Source organism: Sturnus vulgaris, chromosome 13 (assembly GCF_052056855.1).
Source record: "Sturnus vulgaris isolate bStuVul1 chromosome 13, bStuVul1.hap1, whole genome shotgun sequence".
Taxonomy (NCBI): domain Eukaryota; kingdom Metazoa; phylum Chordata; class Aves; order Passeriformes; family Sturnidae; genus Sturnus; species Sturnus vulgaris.
This window is the reverse complement of record NC_142255.1, coordinates 11,458,942-11,476,333: the sequence shown is the minus strand read 5'-3', so window position 1 is coordinate 11,476,333 and position 17,392 is coordinate 11,458,942. Positions and strand designations below refer to the sequence as shown.

Here is a 17,392-nt window from a genome sequence, read left to right as displayed (position 1 = left end):
AACATTTTTAAAATTGCAGTGCAGAGATGTCATAAAATTAATGCATTCTTTATTCATGCATTTTTAAGGTAGCGTTGTTTTCGTCACTGAAAGCTGATCTATTCAGCAAAAGTCACCTCCTGCTCAAACAAGTGCCAGAACCATCAGTACAGAAGCAGCAACCACTGTTCTTATCCCACAGAAATATTTATTCAGTTTGGTCAGTAAATTATACCAATTTTCAATGCTGAGAACTTGTACTTAGTACAACATCATCTTAACATTGACAACAACCACTTTGCCTTTTGTCAACATACAATGCAAAATATGAATTAACTTGTCCACAATAAATTATGGTGTGATAGATGAAAACAGCTCAATGACATCAGTAACTTAAGAACTGGTTACAGTTAGCTTCACTAACAGTAATTTTTAAAATGGTTTTCAATAGTAAAATCATTGCAGCCAAAGATTAAAAAAAATCCACATACAATAATAGCAAGGAAATGCATTTTTGGAGCAACAGTGAGCTACCAGTAAACACTCCATACAGTGATCTTCAAGGCACAAAGCAAAAAAACTGGGTATGGGTTTTTTTGCAGGTTGACAAATCAGGGAAGGTGAAATTTTTTTGAATATAAAATAAATACATTTTAAAAAGACGCATACAAAAGTCAGTAAGTCAGTCAAATAGCAAGGCTTTCACAGAATGCCACACTGACAGAACATTTGTGAATCCATTTCAGTCATGAAATCATGTTCACAGCTCGAATGACACAATCACTGAGGCAAGGGAACTATCACTTCAACATAATTAATGGGGAAGAAGCCAGACTCTCCATTTAACATCCCCTCATACCAATTCTCATCAATCTGATTGGTCAAAGTTATGATGTCCCCTTCCTTAAACCCAAGCTCGCCTTCATTTTCTGGCTCAAAGTCATAGAGAGCTTGGCAGCAAGGCTGATCCATGTGCACTGAAGAACCTGCCCCAGTGACAGAAAAAACAACCACATTAATTGAGCTTCACAGCATCCCACCAGCCACTAAGCACAAAACAAGGGATCAAAAATTTAGCCCTGCTGTCATGTCAACAGCAACAGCTTTTCCATTGCTTTTATTCATTAACATCTGGTGCTTCTATGTATAAAATAGAAGATTAGTGATAGTAAGTTTAAAGTATAATTGTTTATCCCTTAAGTTCAGATGCTACTCCTCTTTCATTCCAAGTTGCCTTCCCTCTCAAAAGGATGTTTATCTCCAATTGAAGATTTGAGTAATCAGTTGTCAAAACCCATGTGCTCTCTGTGGAGCAGCTGCCAAAGGAATCGGAAGGGCAGGATTTGAGGAAGCAGAAGAGTCAACAGGGGAAAGGACAAGGAATCCTTTAAACAAACGGCACTGCAGCACATTGATCCTGTGGGAATACCTACCAGAGGGCAGGAGCTCCTGCTCTGTCCTGCAAGCACAGCCCTGCAGCCTGAGGCAGACACCTGCATTTTCACACCACATGTGCCTTGGCAGGACTGAGGCTTCCACCCTCCCCTGAGCAGTGACAGTTCTGGGTTACTGCTCCCTGAGCTCGTGTGCTCCAGTCCTTTATTTTACATATCCTCCATTTGAACTAAGGCAAAGGCTATGGTAGGAACAAAGGTGCCTGTCAAATTATTTTAGGGATGAAAACAGAACCTGGCTGTTCTTGTGATGTGCATTGTTTATCCTAAAAAAATCTCAATTCCAAATCACCCTTAAACATTATTTTAAAAAAAGTTAACCTTGTAAATACAGTAAATACCTTTTTTAAGATAGTTTCATGCAAAAGTGTTAATTAGCTCGGATTGGTGGTACCAATATATATGCAATATTCATATTTATGAACAATTAGAATACATTTTATTAGAATAATTATGTTCAAATTGTAAAACTCAGCTCTGTGGTCAAGGACTAGCCCGTGGTTCAACTGTAGTTCAGCAGTAACAGATTTTTTAACAACATATGTAATGTATCCAAGTAAAAGTCTGGTAATTTGAAATACATTTAGAAATTAAGACTAGGAGGAAAGACTTAATACTGCTGCCTTGTAAAGAAGAGTACTGCAGCTTATAGCATGACACCTCTAGAACACTGGTACTTAAATTATTCATGTTGTCTTATTAGGAACATTGCAGCAATACTCAAATATTCTGGTCTTGACTCTCCCAGCTATAATTTTTTACTGGGTAAATCTGCATGCAATTGGTAATGCAGTACAGATATAGTACATAAAATGGCAAAAAAGCGTTTTAATCTGTTAATCATGGTAATGCATAGGAAACTATTAAAAAATAACTGCTCAGGCATTTTCTAGATAGAGGAATTAGGAGAAGTGTAAAGGAAACCAGCTAAGAACCAGTGGTGATCACTCAGTGAGAAGACAGATTAAAGCATCTTTTTAATTGACAATAATACAATTAGGGCAAGATCTGGTGTTAAAACTGGAAAGTAGGAATTGCTTTTCACTTTTGTGCGTATATTTTACCTTTGATAACAACAGAAGAGAGCTTTTATTTGCAACAATGGAAAAGAAATGCCAACAGAGACTAAGCAAACCTTCCCAGAGCAGCACTGTCACAATGCCAGACTCATCCTCTCCCTGTGGAAGGCTCAGGATAGTGACAAAGTCCTACAAGAACCAACTAAATTAGAGCTACAGGTGATAGCTTGGTTGTCATATATTTGCTGAAGGACTCCAAGCAGAAAAAGAAATGATGAGCCAGTTGCCCAGCAAAAATGGACTTGCCATGTTTAAAACCACAAATGGACTGATTGTGTTTAAAAATAGCTGAGTTATTTTCAGCCTTTGCCAAGGTAGAACTGGTACCAGCTCCCTGGAACTGTCAACAGCAGAAGGCGGAGATGGCAATAATTGACAGAGTTCCTCGCCTGCACCAGCTGCTCCCATGGGGCTGATTTGTTACTGCAAGTCAGTTAATCTCTGACAGTGAGGTACCTGATTGGAGATGGATCACATTTGCTTCATTTTAAGCTCCAAAGAACTGCAGAGAAGTCTGGCAGCCTGGAAAGGTTTTTAAATAATGGCCACAGCCAGCACAACCGGTTTCACTCCAGGCTGTAGGATCAGTCAAAGTCTTCATTAGAGCCAGGCAGCTGCTGCTACTGTATAATCCAATGAGACAAAGCTTCCCTGACAAAGGTAAGGGGGCAGCACTGCCTGACAGTCTGCAACACACTGCTTAACATCACAGAACTGCTGGCACCACTCCAGCCTTTTTCTGTCTGCTTGCACAAATGTTGCAGAGGTTTCACCTAAATAATATTTCTGCCAACAGGGTTTTTGTTAATTACAACTCCATATGCATCTCCTTTATTTCTCTAGTTTACTTTCCTGTCACAGTCAAAAAAGAACTGTTATTACTATTTCCAGACCACTCTGGACCACTCATGTCCAGACTGTGGACAGCACAGAATCAGCGTAAGCAAGAAGCTGCCTGTGATTCCTGGTGTGTTACAGGATGAAACCAAAATGCCATTCAATGATGGTTAGGGTTTTTTCTGTTGTTGTTTCCCCCAAAGGAGGGTGTTACGGCCTGTACCAGCATCTACTCTGCCTTCTATACCATGCTGTATACATCAGGTAGCAAGACTGCACTTTAATAATCACAAACTGGAAGCTTGCTAAGATAATTAATCCCAGTCTCCCTCATAGCTGAAGTGAGTAAACACTTAGATGCTTATGTTAAATTCCAGCATGTGGCAACCAGATCCATATATTTCATATCATAGTCAAACCTGACAACAGAGTGAAAGGCATGATGTAACACAGCAATTAAAGAGTTCTAAAATGAGCCAGATGATGCTCACAGCTGCAGCTCATTAATGAGGATAACAATGAATTAAAACTAGAGATTGTTTTTGTCTGCATTTACTCGAAGCAGCCAAGTAACTCACAACAACATAAAAATTATGTGAATCTAGCCCTGCAAATGTGTGCGAGTCATAAGTAGTAAATAATCCTCACATTTTAGAGACTATACAAAGGAAAATACTATTTCTGGTCCAAGAAGCTGATACTTTAAAAAATATTGTGGAACATGGGAAAAGTAATTTCCATGCTCAGAACTGTACAATGGCAGTTGTGCTGAATGTGTCAGATGTTGCTTTGAGCTGTCCTGCAGATCTCCATGGGTTTGCTGAATACCAAGACATTACTTACCCTGAGGGACAGTATCAGAGGAATTAAAGATCTGTATTTTGATAGGGTCAATATGGAAGCAGGGAAAATGAAGCATGGAAGTACTTGTTTGTGTAGGATGGGGAGGTCAGTTTCCTAAACAAAAAGAAGGTGATTACAATGCTATCTCCCCATCTCATGGAGACTTTAAGATATATAGCAGTTTTGCTTAGAACTGCCTGGTTCTCATTTCTAAATCACAGATCATAAAAAAAAATCTAATCTGTTTCATGGTTTCAATTTTAAAACGGGACAGAAATGTTTTCTCATTTATAAGCAGGGCATATTGAGCCACTGCAGTTCACAGAAATCCATACGGACAACGTTTGAGTAGGAATAGGAAAACAAAAGAGAATGAACAGAGATTTCAGTGATGATTTGTACCTGCTGGGGAGGTAAGCACAGCATCCACAGCTTCTTTAGGAGGAAAAAAAAAAAAAAAATCAGCCTACATGATCTTTCTAATGTTATTAATAACACTTCAGTATGGCAACAATTATCACATATATCCTATTTCTCCTTCTCATCTCTTTTATGGTGGTTTTATTCCGTTTCCATTCTGACAGCACTAAGCAAGTGAAGCAATGACAAGCTCTCATTTAGTGATATGCAAATGGTACAACAGTCCATGAACGGAGTTAGTGAGTGGAAGTGCCTCACTCCTTCCCTATCTTAGTGATCAGTGGTCATTTATTTTCCAGTTTTCACTGACTTTCAGCTCATTAAAAGTGAGATTTTTATTTAACTAATTAGGCTGGAAGCAAACTGGAGAAGTCATCAGCTGTCCTTCTCCCAAAGGCACGATTGAATATCCTTAAAGGACATCTTGGAACAACTGCTGCATGGCAATGATAAACCACTGTAATGTGGTTTGACACCCTAGCTTACATACAAATGCTGAATCTGAATCTCCTTTCTCCCCTGCACATGCAAAACAGGAAAAAAAATCCTATATAACTTGATGAGTAGTTGATAGGGCCAAGAAATTTTATGGTGATTTTTAATAAAGTTGCTGTTTTTGCTACTTTCATCCAGATGTGCTGTGAAAACACCAAGGAGGTTACTGATCCCTGCAAACATCTCCAGTGCATCTCCAGTGGATGAAATGTGTCCTTGTGTCACAAGTCTTGGGAACCACTGGTGTGACCTGAGATAATGTGCAGAGGGGGTTGTCTCCCTCTATCCCACAATTGACAGCAACACAAAAACTCAGCATTGAGGTGGCACAAGGAGCTTCAAAGAAATCAAGGAATCAGATCTCGCTGCTGGATTTATGCTGCCAGACTGCTGCAACTCCCCTTCAGTATGGATTGTATAATGGTTTCCTCTTGTAGCACAGTGCAAGAAAATTAAAGAGACATTAGAAGGAGCATGAAGTTACAGCTCCAAGTTTTATTCTTTTACTTTTAGTTCTCCCATTTCTCTCCCAACAACCTTTAAAAAGGAATAAGACTGGAGGGAAGAAGAAATTGGACAGATAGGAAAAAAACCCAACAATCTTTCAGGAAAAGATCCCAGATGCCATGTTAAGTACAGAGGGAACCTTTGGCTTATTACTTCTCCTCTATTTTCCTTCTAAATAATGTTTATGGAAAAATCTCTGGCTTTTTCATTCTCTTTTCTTTGCATATAGTCATTTGGGTTTTGTTCGGGGTTTTTATTGGTTTGGTTTTTTACTGGGCTCATCTCATCATATAGTGTAGTCATTAAGGAGATAGGGCAAAATAATTTTATTCATGAGATGAGGAAAAGCTATTTAAATGTGTACTATTCACACAACTTTCAAAAGTTGCCCCTTTTTTTGTGAAATCAGGGCCTCAAAGGAAAGGGTCCTAAGCCCCAACCAACACATAGCTAAAGCACTTCAGTTCATACTTTAGTGCATGATTAGGGGACAGTAAAGTTGGAAAGTGTTTAAACCAGTAAGGGTGGGAGTCATGTCTCTGAATTTTACATTGCTAATATTTAAGATCCTGTACAGATCATTAATGGCCTGAGACTGTGGAGAAAAATTAGCACCTGGAGATACTCCAGACTGTGATCAAACACACCCACTGTAGGCATCTCTCCTTGCAAGAAAATGAATGTTTTCTGCAAGTGCCTCTCCTTCTCTCTCTTCCCACCCTCAGTGGCAATTCAGAGACCTAAAAGACCAAGGAGAATGCCACACCTAAATTTCAGATGGGTGAGAGCCTGTTGAGAGGAACCCTGCCTCACAGTTCTGTTTTGAAATCTGGGAAACAATCTGGAGTCAGACGCACAGACACTGATGCCTGATGGATGCATTGTTCTCATGGTACAAGAAATACCTCATGCAACAATCTGGCAAAACATCTAGAGACACATTAATTCTGTGGTGACAGACTCACCTGATGATTTTATGGAAGAACTATAGGCAATTCCATTGTGCTGCTGATTATCACCAACTTCCAGAGTTGTAGTTATTACAGGCTTTGGCTTAAATTCACGCTTAGGCCGACTAGATGCTACATTTATTCTGTAACACAGAGAGGAGCAGTAAGAGATTTATTTAGGAAGAAAGAAGGGAGAAATACTTACAGAACTTAAGTTCAGATTAAGTGCTTTACTCTTTGAAAGGTGGAGTAAGAAAATCTTCTGCTGGTCCTGGTTTTAGGCTTCTTTTGGTTAGTTTGTGTTTTGGTTTTATGGCATTGGGTTTTTTGGTTGGTTGGTTGGTTGGTTTGGGGTTTTTTTGGGGGGGAAGTGTGTATTTTACTAAAAGCTGCTCAATTCTCATGCACTACTTGAATTTCAACAAGTCCCTAATTTATTTAACACTTTGGTCCTGATGACAAAGGCATTAAGCTTAACAGCCTGAGTTTAAGAAGTGATGAGCACCTACAGCTGCCACTGAGTTCAGCACAAGTTGCAGGAATGAGCTCTGTGGAAAGCTCAACTGCTAATGACATATGGAGAAACACATCCAGTACAGAGGCCCAGGGACTGCATTGCACACATGGCCTTTTTTTTAGGGAAAATGGGAAAAAAAAACATTTAGCCAGCAAAACTGTCTAGTACCTCTTGCTGTGTGTACCCCATCTGAGAGCTCCTTGTCTCCCAGGCCCCTCCAGCTGGGATGGCACAGGGTGTCTGCAGACACAGCTGCCAATGCTCACTCCGAGCTGAAAGCCCCAAGAGGTTCCCTTGGCTCTGCCTACACCACAGTGACACTAAGGTCTGTGGTTCTCCAAGTGACACATCAATGACAGCAGCATTTCTCCCTTTTCTTAGGCTGACACAAAGTACCTGGACCTTTCATACACGTTACAGCACAGCTCTGTTCCTGGCCAGCTGGCTGGTTCCTTACTGTGCTGTAGAATTTTGTTACACCCCTTAATCTCAAAAAAACCAGGCCAACTTCCAAGCAAATCCTCCAAAACACAACTCAAAGTATGCAAGTTGAAATAAACCCCTAAACAAAGGGAGGCTGTCCCCATTAACCTCCACAGATGGGAGAGACTCTGCACACTCAGAGCTCCCTGGGCAGATCCTGTGTTATGTTCAAGTCTCCCAGCACAGCAAGAAGCTGCCAGGTGGCAGGGGTTTAAAGCCATGGAGCTCAGTCTGGCACAAAGCACAGCAAACATGCATCTGGGAGGTGGTGCTACAAGATCTCTTGCTTCAGTGCCTTTCCAACGTTGTGAACCTCGGCTGCAAAAGAGCTTCAACATTTTCGGAGGGGTTCCGTCTTACCGGTTTTGCAGCTTGCTCTGCAGATCCTCCAAAATTTCTGTGGATTGTTTATGGTAATCTAGTGCTGCTTCTACAAACACAGCCAACTGGCTGACTTGTTCTACCTGAAAGACAGAGAGGAAAATATTTGTAAGGGCACTGCAGTACATTCAGCAGAAAGATAAACAAAAAGATCATTTAAAACAGACCTGCTATCTCAAAAGACCACAGTACCTTGTAGAGGTTATTGGAAAAGAGCACATGTGATTCTATCAAAGAAACTGCCAGCTGGAAACTGAACAAAACTGAGGTGTAACTTCTAGTTCACTAACTCAGGGCTGGGTCCTTGAGTCATTTCCTTTCACAATGTGCAAATCCCTTCTGCTTTCAACTTCCAAGCCAGCTGTCTGTCAACACTCAAGTCCAAAACATTTAATAGGACATGACCCCTTAGCAGGTGAAAGTGGAGCTTTTCTGATCAATGCTGGAAGAAATTACACTGTGATAGCTCTTAGGACTCAGACCCATTAGAGTTTATTATCAATGTTTACAAATTGCAGTTCTGAAATAATCTGAACTCATCTCACTAGATGGCAGCATTTATAAACTGATAAATGAAACATGATTTATCTACTTGGATTTAAAACATTAGCCAATCATTCAAAAATATGAACGATGAGGAAAGGGAGAATGTGAAGGAGAAAGAAAAAAACAAAATATTTTTATTCATGAGGTAACAAATAATCTCATTCCCCTAACACAAGCTGAAAAGTTCAAGCTGTATGGGGTATGGAGCAGTAACAGATATTTGTCTTCTTCAAGACAACGTTAAGAAGTCAGACCCCAAGAAGTCTGACATCTTTCCATTCCATCATGATGCCTTCAGACATTGGATCATAAGAAAATATCTGAGTAAACTTTCTACAAATGTTTTATGGACCCATGGCAGTTTTGTGTTATACTCTGTCTGCTTTTACTCAGTCAAAAAGATCATTAAAAATTCTGCCAAGACTCCAAGAAAGCCAAACACTGTCACATAGCATAAAGAAATGAAATGCATAGAACTAAACCAACAGCTGATACAATCCCATCACAATCAGAAGAGAGTAACATAAACAGCTGAGGACAATACACAAAGTTTGCATGTGTGGTCAGAGAAAATGGATAAAGGACTGTCCAAACAAGACAACTAAGAACCAAGAGAAATATGGAGATGTGGATTAGGAGAAGAAAATACGAGGAGAAAGAGAGACTGGGAAAAAGCCAGAGAAACTTGAGGGACTAAAAGCTACTTAGGAAGATGAACCTGGGACTGGCTGCGTGGGAATGGCAGGAAGATGGAGCTGATAAGAAGTGCATGCAACAGTGTCGATGTGGGAGGTCTGAACTGGCTATGCAAAAACATGAGAAAGGTGAGGATCAGGATTGAGCCTGGGAAAGGCATCTGGCAAGATGGCTGGGAAGAAGAGCTCAGAGAACAGACTTCAGGGCAAGAAGACCAAGAGAGGGAGACACTTGGGGAACTGCAAAGGATCAGAAGGAAGCTCTGATTGCAGTTAACATCTCTGCAAACACAGTGAGACCATCTGGGGTTAGACAACAAGGCTGTAATGAGAAGTTTCAGGAGGACAGACAGACTGAGTCAGCATGAAAATGGAAGGGGAAGAGCACTGAGTTTTCTTTAAACAGAAACCATAAGAAATGGGTACTGAAAAAACTTCAGAGGAATATCCAGTTCACCCCCTCCCAAAGGCAGAATTACTTATATTAGAATGCATAACTCATCTACTTTCTAGTGGCTGAGCTAAACCAGTTGAATTCCTGCACTCTTTTATCCTCAGTTTGGTGCTCTGACTAATGATAAACAGTACCTGAAACATTTCTCAGCTGCCCATGCAAGACAGAATTATAAAACACATCCACTGCAACCAGGCAACTGGTAGAGCCCACAGTGGAACAGTGCTGAAATTGTTGATAAAAGCATGTTCCAGCTTTTGCTGCCCTCATTAACTTACACTGATAAAACAGCAAGGGGCTTAACTGCCTTACACTATACTCTCCTGTAACAAATGTGTCCCACTTACAAACAATTCAGGAGCTACAGGCTGGTTTATAACTGGGTGTGCATAGAGAGAGAAGTTGCTTGCAGTTAAATATTCCCACTTCACAGCTCCTCCCTGTTGCAGTTTGCTCACAGAAGACAGCACACTTTTGACTTTGTGTGTTTTCTGTGATCCTCCATCTACAGAAGAAGAGAAAACTTTGGAATAGGCCCAGCTCTCTTTTCCTACAATTCCATGATTATGCAGGAGAAAGCACATCCTGCTATTCCTGTGTGTGGACAGAAGAGAGGATTATCCTGAATGGTCACAGCTGCTCCTTATTTAGACATAATTTCAATATGGACTTGGACTCTGAGCCAAAGTCCACATACCTGGGCCCAAGCCACAAACTCACTCTGTGGACTTTGCAGAGCCAACGAGTAATAGTAATGATTTTCCAAGGTAAAATCATTCAGAGACTCCATATCAGCAGTGAAATTTTGACTATAAGTGAGCTAAAATTCAGAAAACTCAGAGCGTACATGCCCTTGCTTATACTTTCAGCAGCAGGTCTTGACTATACCAATTTCCCAACCTTCACCCTCTCACTGACCAAACTGCATTTTACTCTCAGCTAGTCCCACTTGAGACCTCTGTGGCCATCATGTCTGAGTCAGTGTATCTCCAGAAGAAATTCCTGAGTTCTTGAGTTCTCCCATTCTCTGCCGTGCATTATGTTCTTCTCTAATAGGGGATTGAAAAGCGGGAAGAGGCAGAGTTTCTGCTTTCAGACCTTACCTCCTGTGAAGGATGGGACTGGCTTTAACCAATCCCACACATTTGCCCCTCCAGGATGTACTGCAGCAAACAAAGATGCAGCACAGACTTACATCATTTTCTAAGAAATTGAACATGCTTCTTTCAGCCAGTTCCTTTGACTCCTCAAATTTTTCTACTGCTTGTTTAACTTCTTCATCTGGTATCTTTCCAAAACGCTTCTTTTTATAATCATAATCCAAGCGGCGCCCTTCCAGTTTCTTCAAGTGATGCTAAGAGAGACAGAACACTTATGAGAGGGATCAAATGGGACATGCCCAAAGAAACATACTGTGATCTAAGGAAACATTAGTGATGGATTCAAATATATGCAGACTGAAAGAGATACAAGGCTCAGAGACTTGTACAGTCCATCCCTTTGTAAATGCAGGGCCACATAAATGAAGGAAATTTTAAATAAAGAGCCCTTTGGTAGCACTTGGGGTACTGGCAGCCTTGATTTGCCTATCTTAGACATCCACCTCATGGAGTTCACTAAACGTGCAACTGTACAGATTCTCTGAGCTGTTGAGAAAAGCAGGATCCAACCTAAACATTTGTGTGTCACCATATTCTACATGTAATTCAATTTTACATATTGAATTATCTGCAATATGATGACTTAAAGGGTTATATTGCCATCATAAAGCAGCGCTCCAACAAATCTTGTATTCTTGCTGTCCTTGCTAGGTATCAGCTTGACACTTCTATCTGATAAAACTACACAAGCTTTTCTGTTGCCAAAAATCCTGGGACTGACAGACTCACAGAATGGACTCAAAGTGACAGTACAAAATGCTCATTAAAGCTAACATCAAACAACTTCCTTTCATCAGTTCAGAAGAACACAACTGAAAACAGCTATGCTTTAAAGGAGACAGCTACAGACATTACTATATTTTTGCTATGCTTTCCACATTCATTTATGTGTAAACAAGTAAAATAACTTTCATTTCTGCATTTCATCAGGGTTTTAACTTGCTTATAACCCAAATCCATTGGAATCAACAGACTCAGACAAAGACTGCCTGGATTTCTTTGAATTGTCACATTGTAAACAAAAACACAGAAAAACTTAACTCTAAAGGTTAAAAATGTGTTCCTTAGCGTCCTGTATTTTTCCTATAGTGGCATATGGCACTTCAACATTTTATGACACTATTCAGATCATTCTGTGTTTGCCCTGAAGAGCCTTTTTTAACAGTCATATTCATTCTCCATTATAAACAGCTTTAGGCTGACAGGGATGGTAAGATAGGATAATCACTAGCAGTAAATCACAGCCCACTCACATGTTCATAAGTATTAAAAAAAATGTTCATTAAAACAAAACAGTAGAAAAGAAAGAATATAATTTTCTTCATTATGCTTGTACTAACTGTACAAGCAATATAGCAAATTGAGTAAGTTAGACAAGTGAGAAATAGTCAGGCATTGAATCTAAACAGATTTTGTCACTGTTTTGCTGGAGAGAAAATCTATTACAACAAAGTTTATTTACCTTATTGCTTTCAAGAAAAAAATCTCAGGCAACCAGGGTTTGATTTGACTCTGATTATTGCCAAGTGAAGCTCTACCCTGGAAAACTTACCCCAATCTCTTTTAAATCTTTGTCCTGCAGTAACTGTAGAGGATCAATAAAATTTTGTTTGACATTAATATCAAGAGAATCCTTCACTTCTGCCATTTGCTTCATGCTCTCACCAGCATCCAGTAGTGCAAGGCCTGTGTAAAGAAAAGGCTCTTAAATCTCAAGATACGTAAAAGCAGAAAATATGTCTTTTAAAACAGCCATTTCAAATAGGTGTATTTTGTATCTACTGCAGTTCCTTGAAGAGTAAAAAAGAAAATAATGCAAGTTATAATGCTTATTCTCTATACAAAACTGGAACTAGAAAATATTTGTTCTGAATTACATTTCAGGGTTTGTTTTTTTTCGCCCCAACAGATATCAGAGGAAAAAACCTTTTCTCCCTACCGTATTTGCATAGGTCATTACTAAAAAAAAAAAAAAAAAATCATCTAGTGTTTCTGTTTATTTCTTTCTACAAGAATTTTTTCCCTTACTTTACTTCTCAAATTGAGTATAGCCATTTTTATATAAAGGCTAAAAGAAATAAATTGTATATAAGAATCACCCCAAATTATTTCAGTTTGGCAACTTACAAACTAAAATGTTTAGTAATAGGGATGATCAGACAGCATCAATAACAGTGTCATCAAACCCACCTGCAACAGAGGCAGACAAACGTGCAGGACCATTCTGCTTCTGAGCTGTATCAATCATTCCCTGATCCCTGCACTTTCCCTCTTACCTGCAGTGGCCAACTACACAGATTATATCAGTGAGTAATACTTTGCAAAGGATTTTATGCTGAAATATTGGCAGAGGAGATGCACAAACTCACCAAACATAGACTCATCGCCCAGCTCTCTGCCATACCGTATCATGCAGTCTCCCAGGAGTCCCTCTGTCTGGGGGTAGCCTGTGGTTTTAACTTGCCCTCTGATCTTTGACATAGTGTTCAGCATTCCCAGCTTGGCCCTGTATGCTAAGAGTGACATAGAAAAAGCAAAAAAAATTTAAAAAGTTTCAAAACTAATCTATTTAAAGCAATAAATCATTTTCAAGCAAAGTCACAAAGCTTGTCTCAGACAAGCTTTTGCTTGTCAGTTCCTCACAGTCCAAAGTTGAAATAAGATTCCATTCAACAACATGGTCATATGAAATTAGTTTTCATTCCCAAAATAAAATCATTTCTCCAGGCAAATATCCACTGACACTCACATTCCTTTGTATAGTTCTGCTTGTGAGCTCCTGGATTAGAAATATTGAAGAAAGCAAATGCAGGATGCAAGCACAGCCAAAGCTAACTTTCTCCCTCTCTCCCTCTTGCTTAGAAGAACTTTGCAGAACTCCACACAGAAACATCTGACGATGAGCTTATATTTACCTAGAATGAATTTCCAAGTAATAACACAATTTTCATCAAAGTCCAACACCTATTGTTCCTGTCCTACCTGGATTTGGCTGAAGATACTCCGTGGATTTGGACAGAAGCTCTGTTACAGCTTTATTAGTAACATCAATTTTCTGAAAAAGAAAAGTAAGTCTACTATGAACATTAAAAAATACACAGGGCAATTAAAAAAATAAAACAATTGTAAAAGCAGAAACTGGCAGTAACATTGTTTAATTTGCAACACAACTCAATAGTGGATAGCAAACATGTCAATTTAATGTAAATTCCTGAACATGGATTTAAACTAAAAAATACAATCTTTTACCATGAGAAAATTTACATGAGAAAAAGTAGTCAGATTTGTATCATTAACTTTATCAGATACAAAGGCTTTGTGATATTTACAAAGCCTCACTAACACTGCAGACTTCTCTAAACTCCCATACAGCCAGGGGAAGGTTCCTCCTGATGCTCTGCACCCTTCTTGGAGGAATTTCTCTTCACTGCCGAGAGGTGTCAGTGGAACCTGATCCTCTGCTCAAACAGCCTTTGTGGATGTCTCTTCTCCCTTGGCTGAACTGACAAGGCTTAAGGACAAATTTGCATTTATCCTTTTATCTTTCTGTTTGGAAATACATTATAGGGTTTCCTCCCCCAGGTAAATACCATTCAATTATTTTGCAATAGCTTAATATTGAAAAACACAATGTGACTTTTCTTACCCTTTCCATCTCTTGAAATTCCTCATCTAACTTTGTTCCTTCTGCTCCGCTTATTTTTTCACTGAATAACTGTAAAAAGATAAATTTAACACACTAAAGAAAAAGGTATTGTTATTTAATTACAGAATAAATATCTCAGAGTTACAGGAATTGACTCCAGATCAGAAAACAGCCATCATCCATTTGAGGCAACTATGCAGGACAAAAGTAAACAGTCTTGGAAGTGAAGTACTCCCTTCAAGACAGACAAGGATACCTGATACGAATTTAGAACAAGCAAACAAAAAATATGATTTCTCATGTTTGAAGAGTTCGTACTCTACAGGCATGACCTACACTGCAGATTTCAGCCCAGGGACCAGAGTCTGACTGCAGGTAAATCCACAGTAACCTTTTCAAGTGTGTCTCTGCAGCTCTGTACTCCTGAGTACCTTCTGGCCCCCTGTGCCAGCAGGTTCAGGGATTAACTCCCATTCCTGCTGCTGGGAGTTGTGTGCAATTCTCCAGAAGGAAGAGACTCGTGAAAAATGCTTCACTGTGACTCACCTGTGAGACTGAGCACCTTTATGATCAAAACAAGAATGCCAGCTGTTCTTCAAAAACTCAAAGCACCAATTTCAGATAGATTTCAGTAAACCTTCTGAAAAGGCTAAAAGTTAACCAACTTTTGTGTGAAAACTCCAGGCTGCCAGACCTGACTGTGGTCCTCACTGAGTAAATCATGGCCAGGAATAAGCCACCAAGCAGAACTCGGCCATCTGCTCCTTGCATTGCATGGTACCTGCACTGTGACTACATGAAAAGAAAGCCAGATCCTCACCCAGTGTGAAACAGCCTTTGAAAGCATCCCTCCACTACCACAGTGATTTAACACATATTCAGCATTACATTCCTTCAAAAATACCTCACATTTCTCTGCTTTAATTGGCTTTTATTACTGAAACTGCTGGTCCCCAAACCTGTCCCAAATAAAGCATTTTGTTTGTCCTCAGCACCTTCTAAAAGAGAATTCATCTCACTGAATTAGAAGGGCCCTGAGGACTTGCATAACCTGAAAATGGGTCAGGGCTCTCAGCAGTGCCATGGTTCCCTGCTCTCGGTCACTGCCTGCACGGCACAGGTGTGGGGGGAGGACACTGCCCTGCCAAAAACCAGCGAGGAGCTGATGAAGCAGAGCTGGGAGCTCAGCAGTGGCTGACCTTGCATCAATATCACCACTACCACACAGTCAGAGAACAGTCCTGCTTAAGGGAAAATGTGAGTTCAAAGAGAGACATACAGCTAATTATTTCTATTGGCTTTACAGCAGCACTCACAATATTCATGCTTAATATGCCAAGCAGCACACACACTTGTCAGGATCATTTCTCTTGCAGAGCACTGAGAGAACGAGCACAAAGGCAGATAAAGCAGACGGAGAAGCCCAAGTACCAGTGAGTTCCCGTGGGTCATCACCTTGCTGCTGTAAGACATGACAGCAGAGAAGTGACCTGAGGTCACACACGGAGCAGGACACTGCCCTGGTCTCTGCAGGAATGTCTGAGGAATCCTTGAGCAGACGGAGAAAGGTACATGACAAGGCTGCATGAAAAGCAGGAATTCCTATCAGGAATTCTGCAGCTCCTTCACAATAACAGTTTCTGTGTCCTTTCTGTGCACTGTTAATTCCAAAAATAATCAATGCCATTTTCCACAGCTTCACACACATCTTCATTCTCCAGCAGGCAAGGAAGAGATCTAGGGTTTCCCAAAACCCTTTCCAAAGGCTGAATGCTGTGGGGAAATTACCCTTCTCAGGCTTAAGTTGCAAACTCACATTCAGCAGCAGCCCATGGCAGTCCCATTACAGATAATTCATTTATATGCTGGTGAAAAATAAACCTAACAAAGTAATGTGCTTGCTTGACTGTGAAAGTGTAATCAATGATAAAATTCTAAATCTCTTTTAGAGTGACTTGTGGATACAACAACTCAGAGCCAGCCATGGGATCTGCAGACACTGTTTCACATAGACTTTAAAGACAACCTAACTACACATCTCTACCTGGGGAAAAAAGTACTGATCATAATAAAAAAAATTGTTGACATATTTTCCAAGTTCTATGCAAACATTAATGAGACTGCAATCTGTAGCCCAAGGACACACTTCTTCAATGGTATTTACCCTGAGCTCTAATGTCCTTTGAAAAATGACACTGTATAAAAAATGATTCCTTAAAGTCTGTAAGTTTTTACCAACAGTAAAAATTGGTATAAAGTTCGAATGGCTATAATTAAATTTTACACCTCTACAGTTTATTTCATATTGGTATAAATGGGAAGAGCTGTACTAGCCTCAGATTTAGGAACAAAAAAGCGTTTGTTCTAATCATACTGAATTTAGGAGTTGTAAAACTAGCATTACCCTTCTCACAATTAAAAGTCACAGGATACCCAATTAATTATTGAAAATGAATACACAAAGGAGACAGCTGCTGAGTTTTAGTTCCCTGACTATTTGCTGAGCATCACTTACATGCTTTATATCAAGCTGCAAAATGCTTTGAACATAAATAGAGGATGCCCAGCTGAGGGGCTGTGTAGTTACATGGCAATATCTATCAGGCTTGACGAGTCACCTCATCAAAGACCAAACCGCTGCCACCACACAAAGTGTGTGCTCTGAGCGAGTTTGGAATTTCTTCTACAGGAAGAATTCTTCACCACCAAATTCAGAACACTGGCACCACGGATTCAGCACCATTTGACTAGACAGGGCCACAATCCGTGGCTGTGAAAAAAACCAGTTCCCACCAGTGGGGCCACCACCTCTTTACTATTCCACTGCAGGTTAGAAGCTAAAGCTTTGCATTAGTCCTGTTTCTGGGGCAGCTAACTAGCCTTCCTCTGGATCAAACCTACACTCAGAGAACAGCTCTGCAATAGGAAAGATTTCTTCCTCTCAGG

At 40.0% G+C, this 17,392-nt stretch overlaps 1 protein-coding gene across 3 annotated transcripts in view; it reads right to left on the bottom strand.

The window, feature by feature from the left end:
• Positions 1-167: 167 nt before the first annotated feature.
• The window catches only part of SH3GL3 (SH3 domain containing GRB2 like 3, endophilin A3), a 57,374-nt gene continuing 40,149 nt past the window's right edge, over positions 168-17,392 (bottom strand). For all 3 annotated transcript variants that reach the window (XM_088172561.1, XM_088172560.1, XM_014887768.2), the window contains 8 exons: positions 14,447-14,515; positions 13,783-13,855; positions 13,170-13,313; positions 12,353-12,486; positions 10,836-10,994; positions 7,925-8,028; positions 6,580-6,707; positions 168-965 (listed from right to left, as the gene is read on the bottom strand). In XM_088172561.1, the coding sequence (XP_088028687.1) occupies positions 760-965; positions 6,580-6,707; positions 7,925-8,028; positions 10,836-10,994; positions 12,353-12,486; positions 13,170-13,313; positions 13,783-13,855; positions 14,447-14,515 (1,017 nt within the window). In that variant the 3' untranslated portion in view covers positions 168-759. The remainder of the gene's footprint in view (positions 966-6,579; positions 6,708-7,924; positions 8,029-10,835; positions 10,995-12,352; positions 12,487-13,169; positions 13,314-13,782; positions 13,856-14,446; positions 14,516-17,392) is intronic.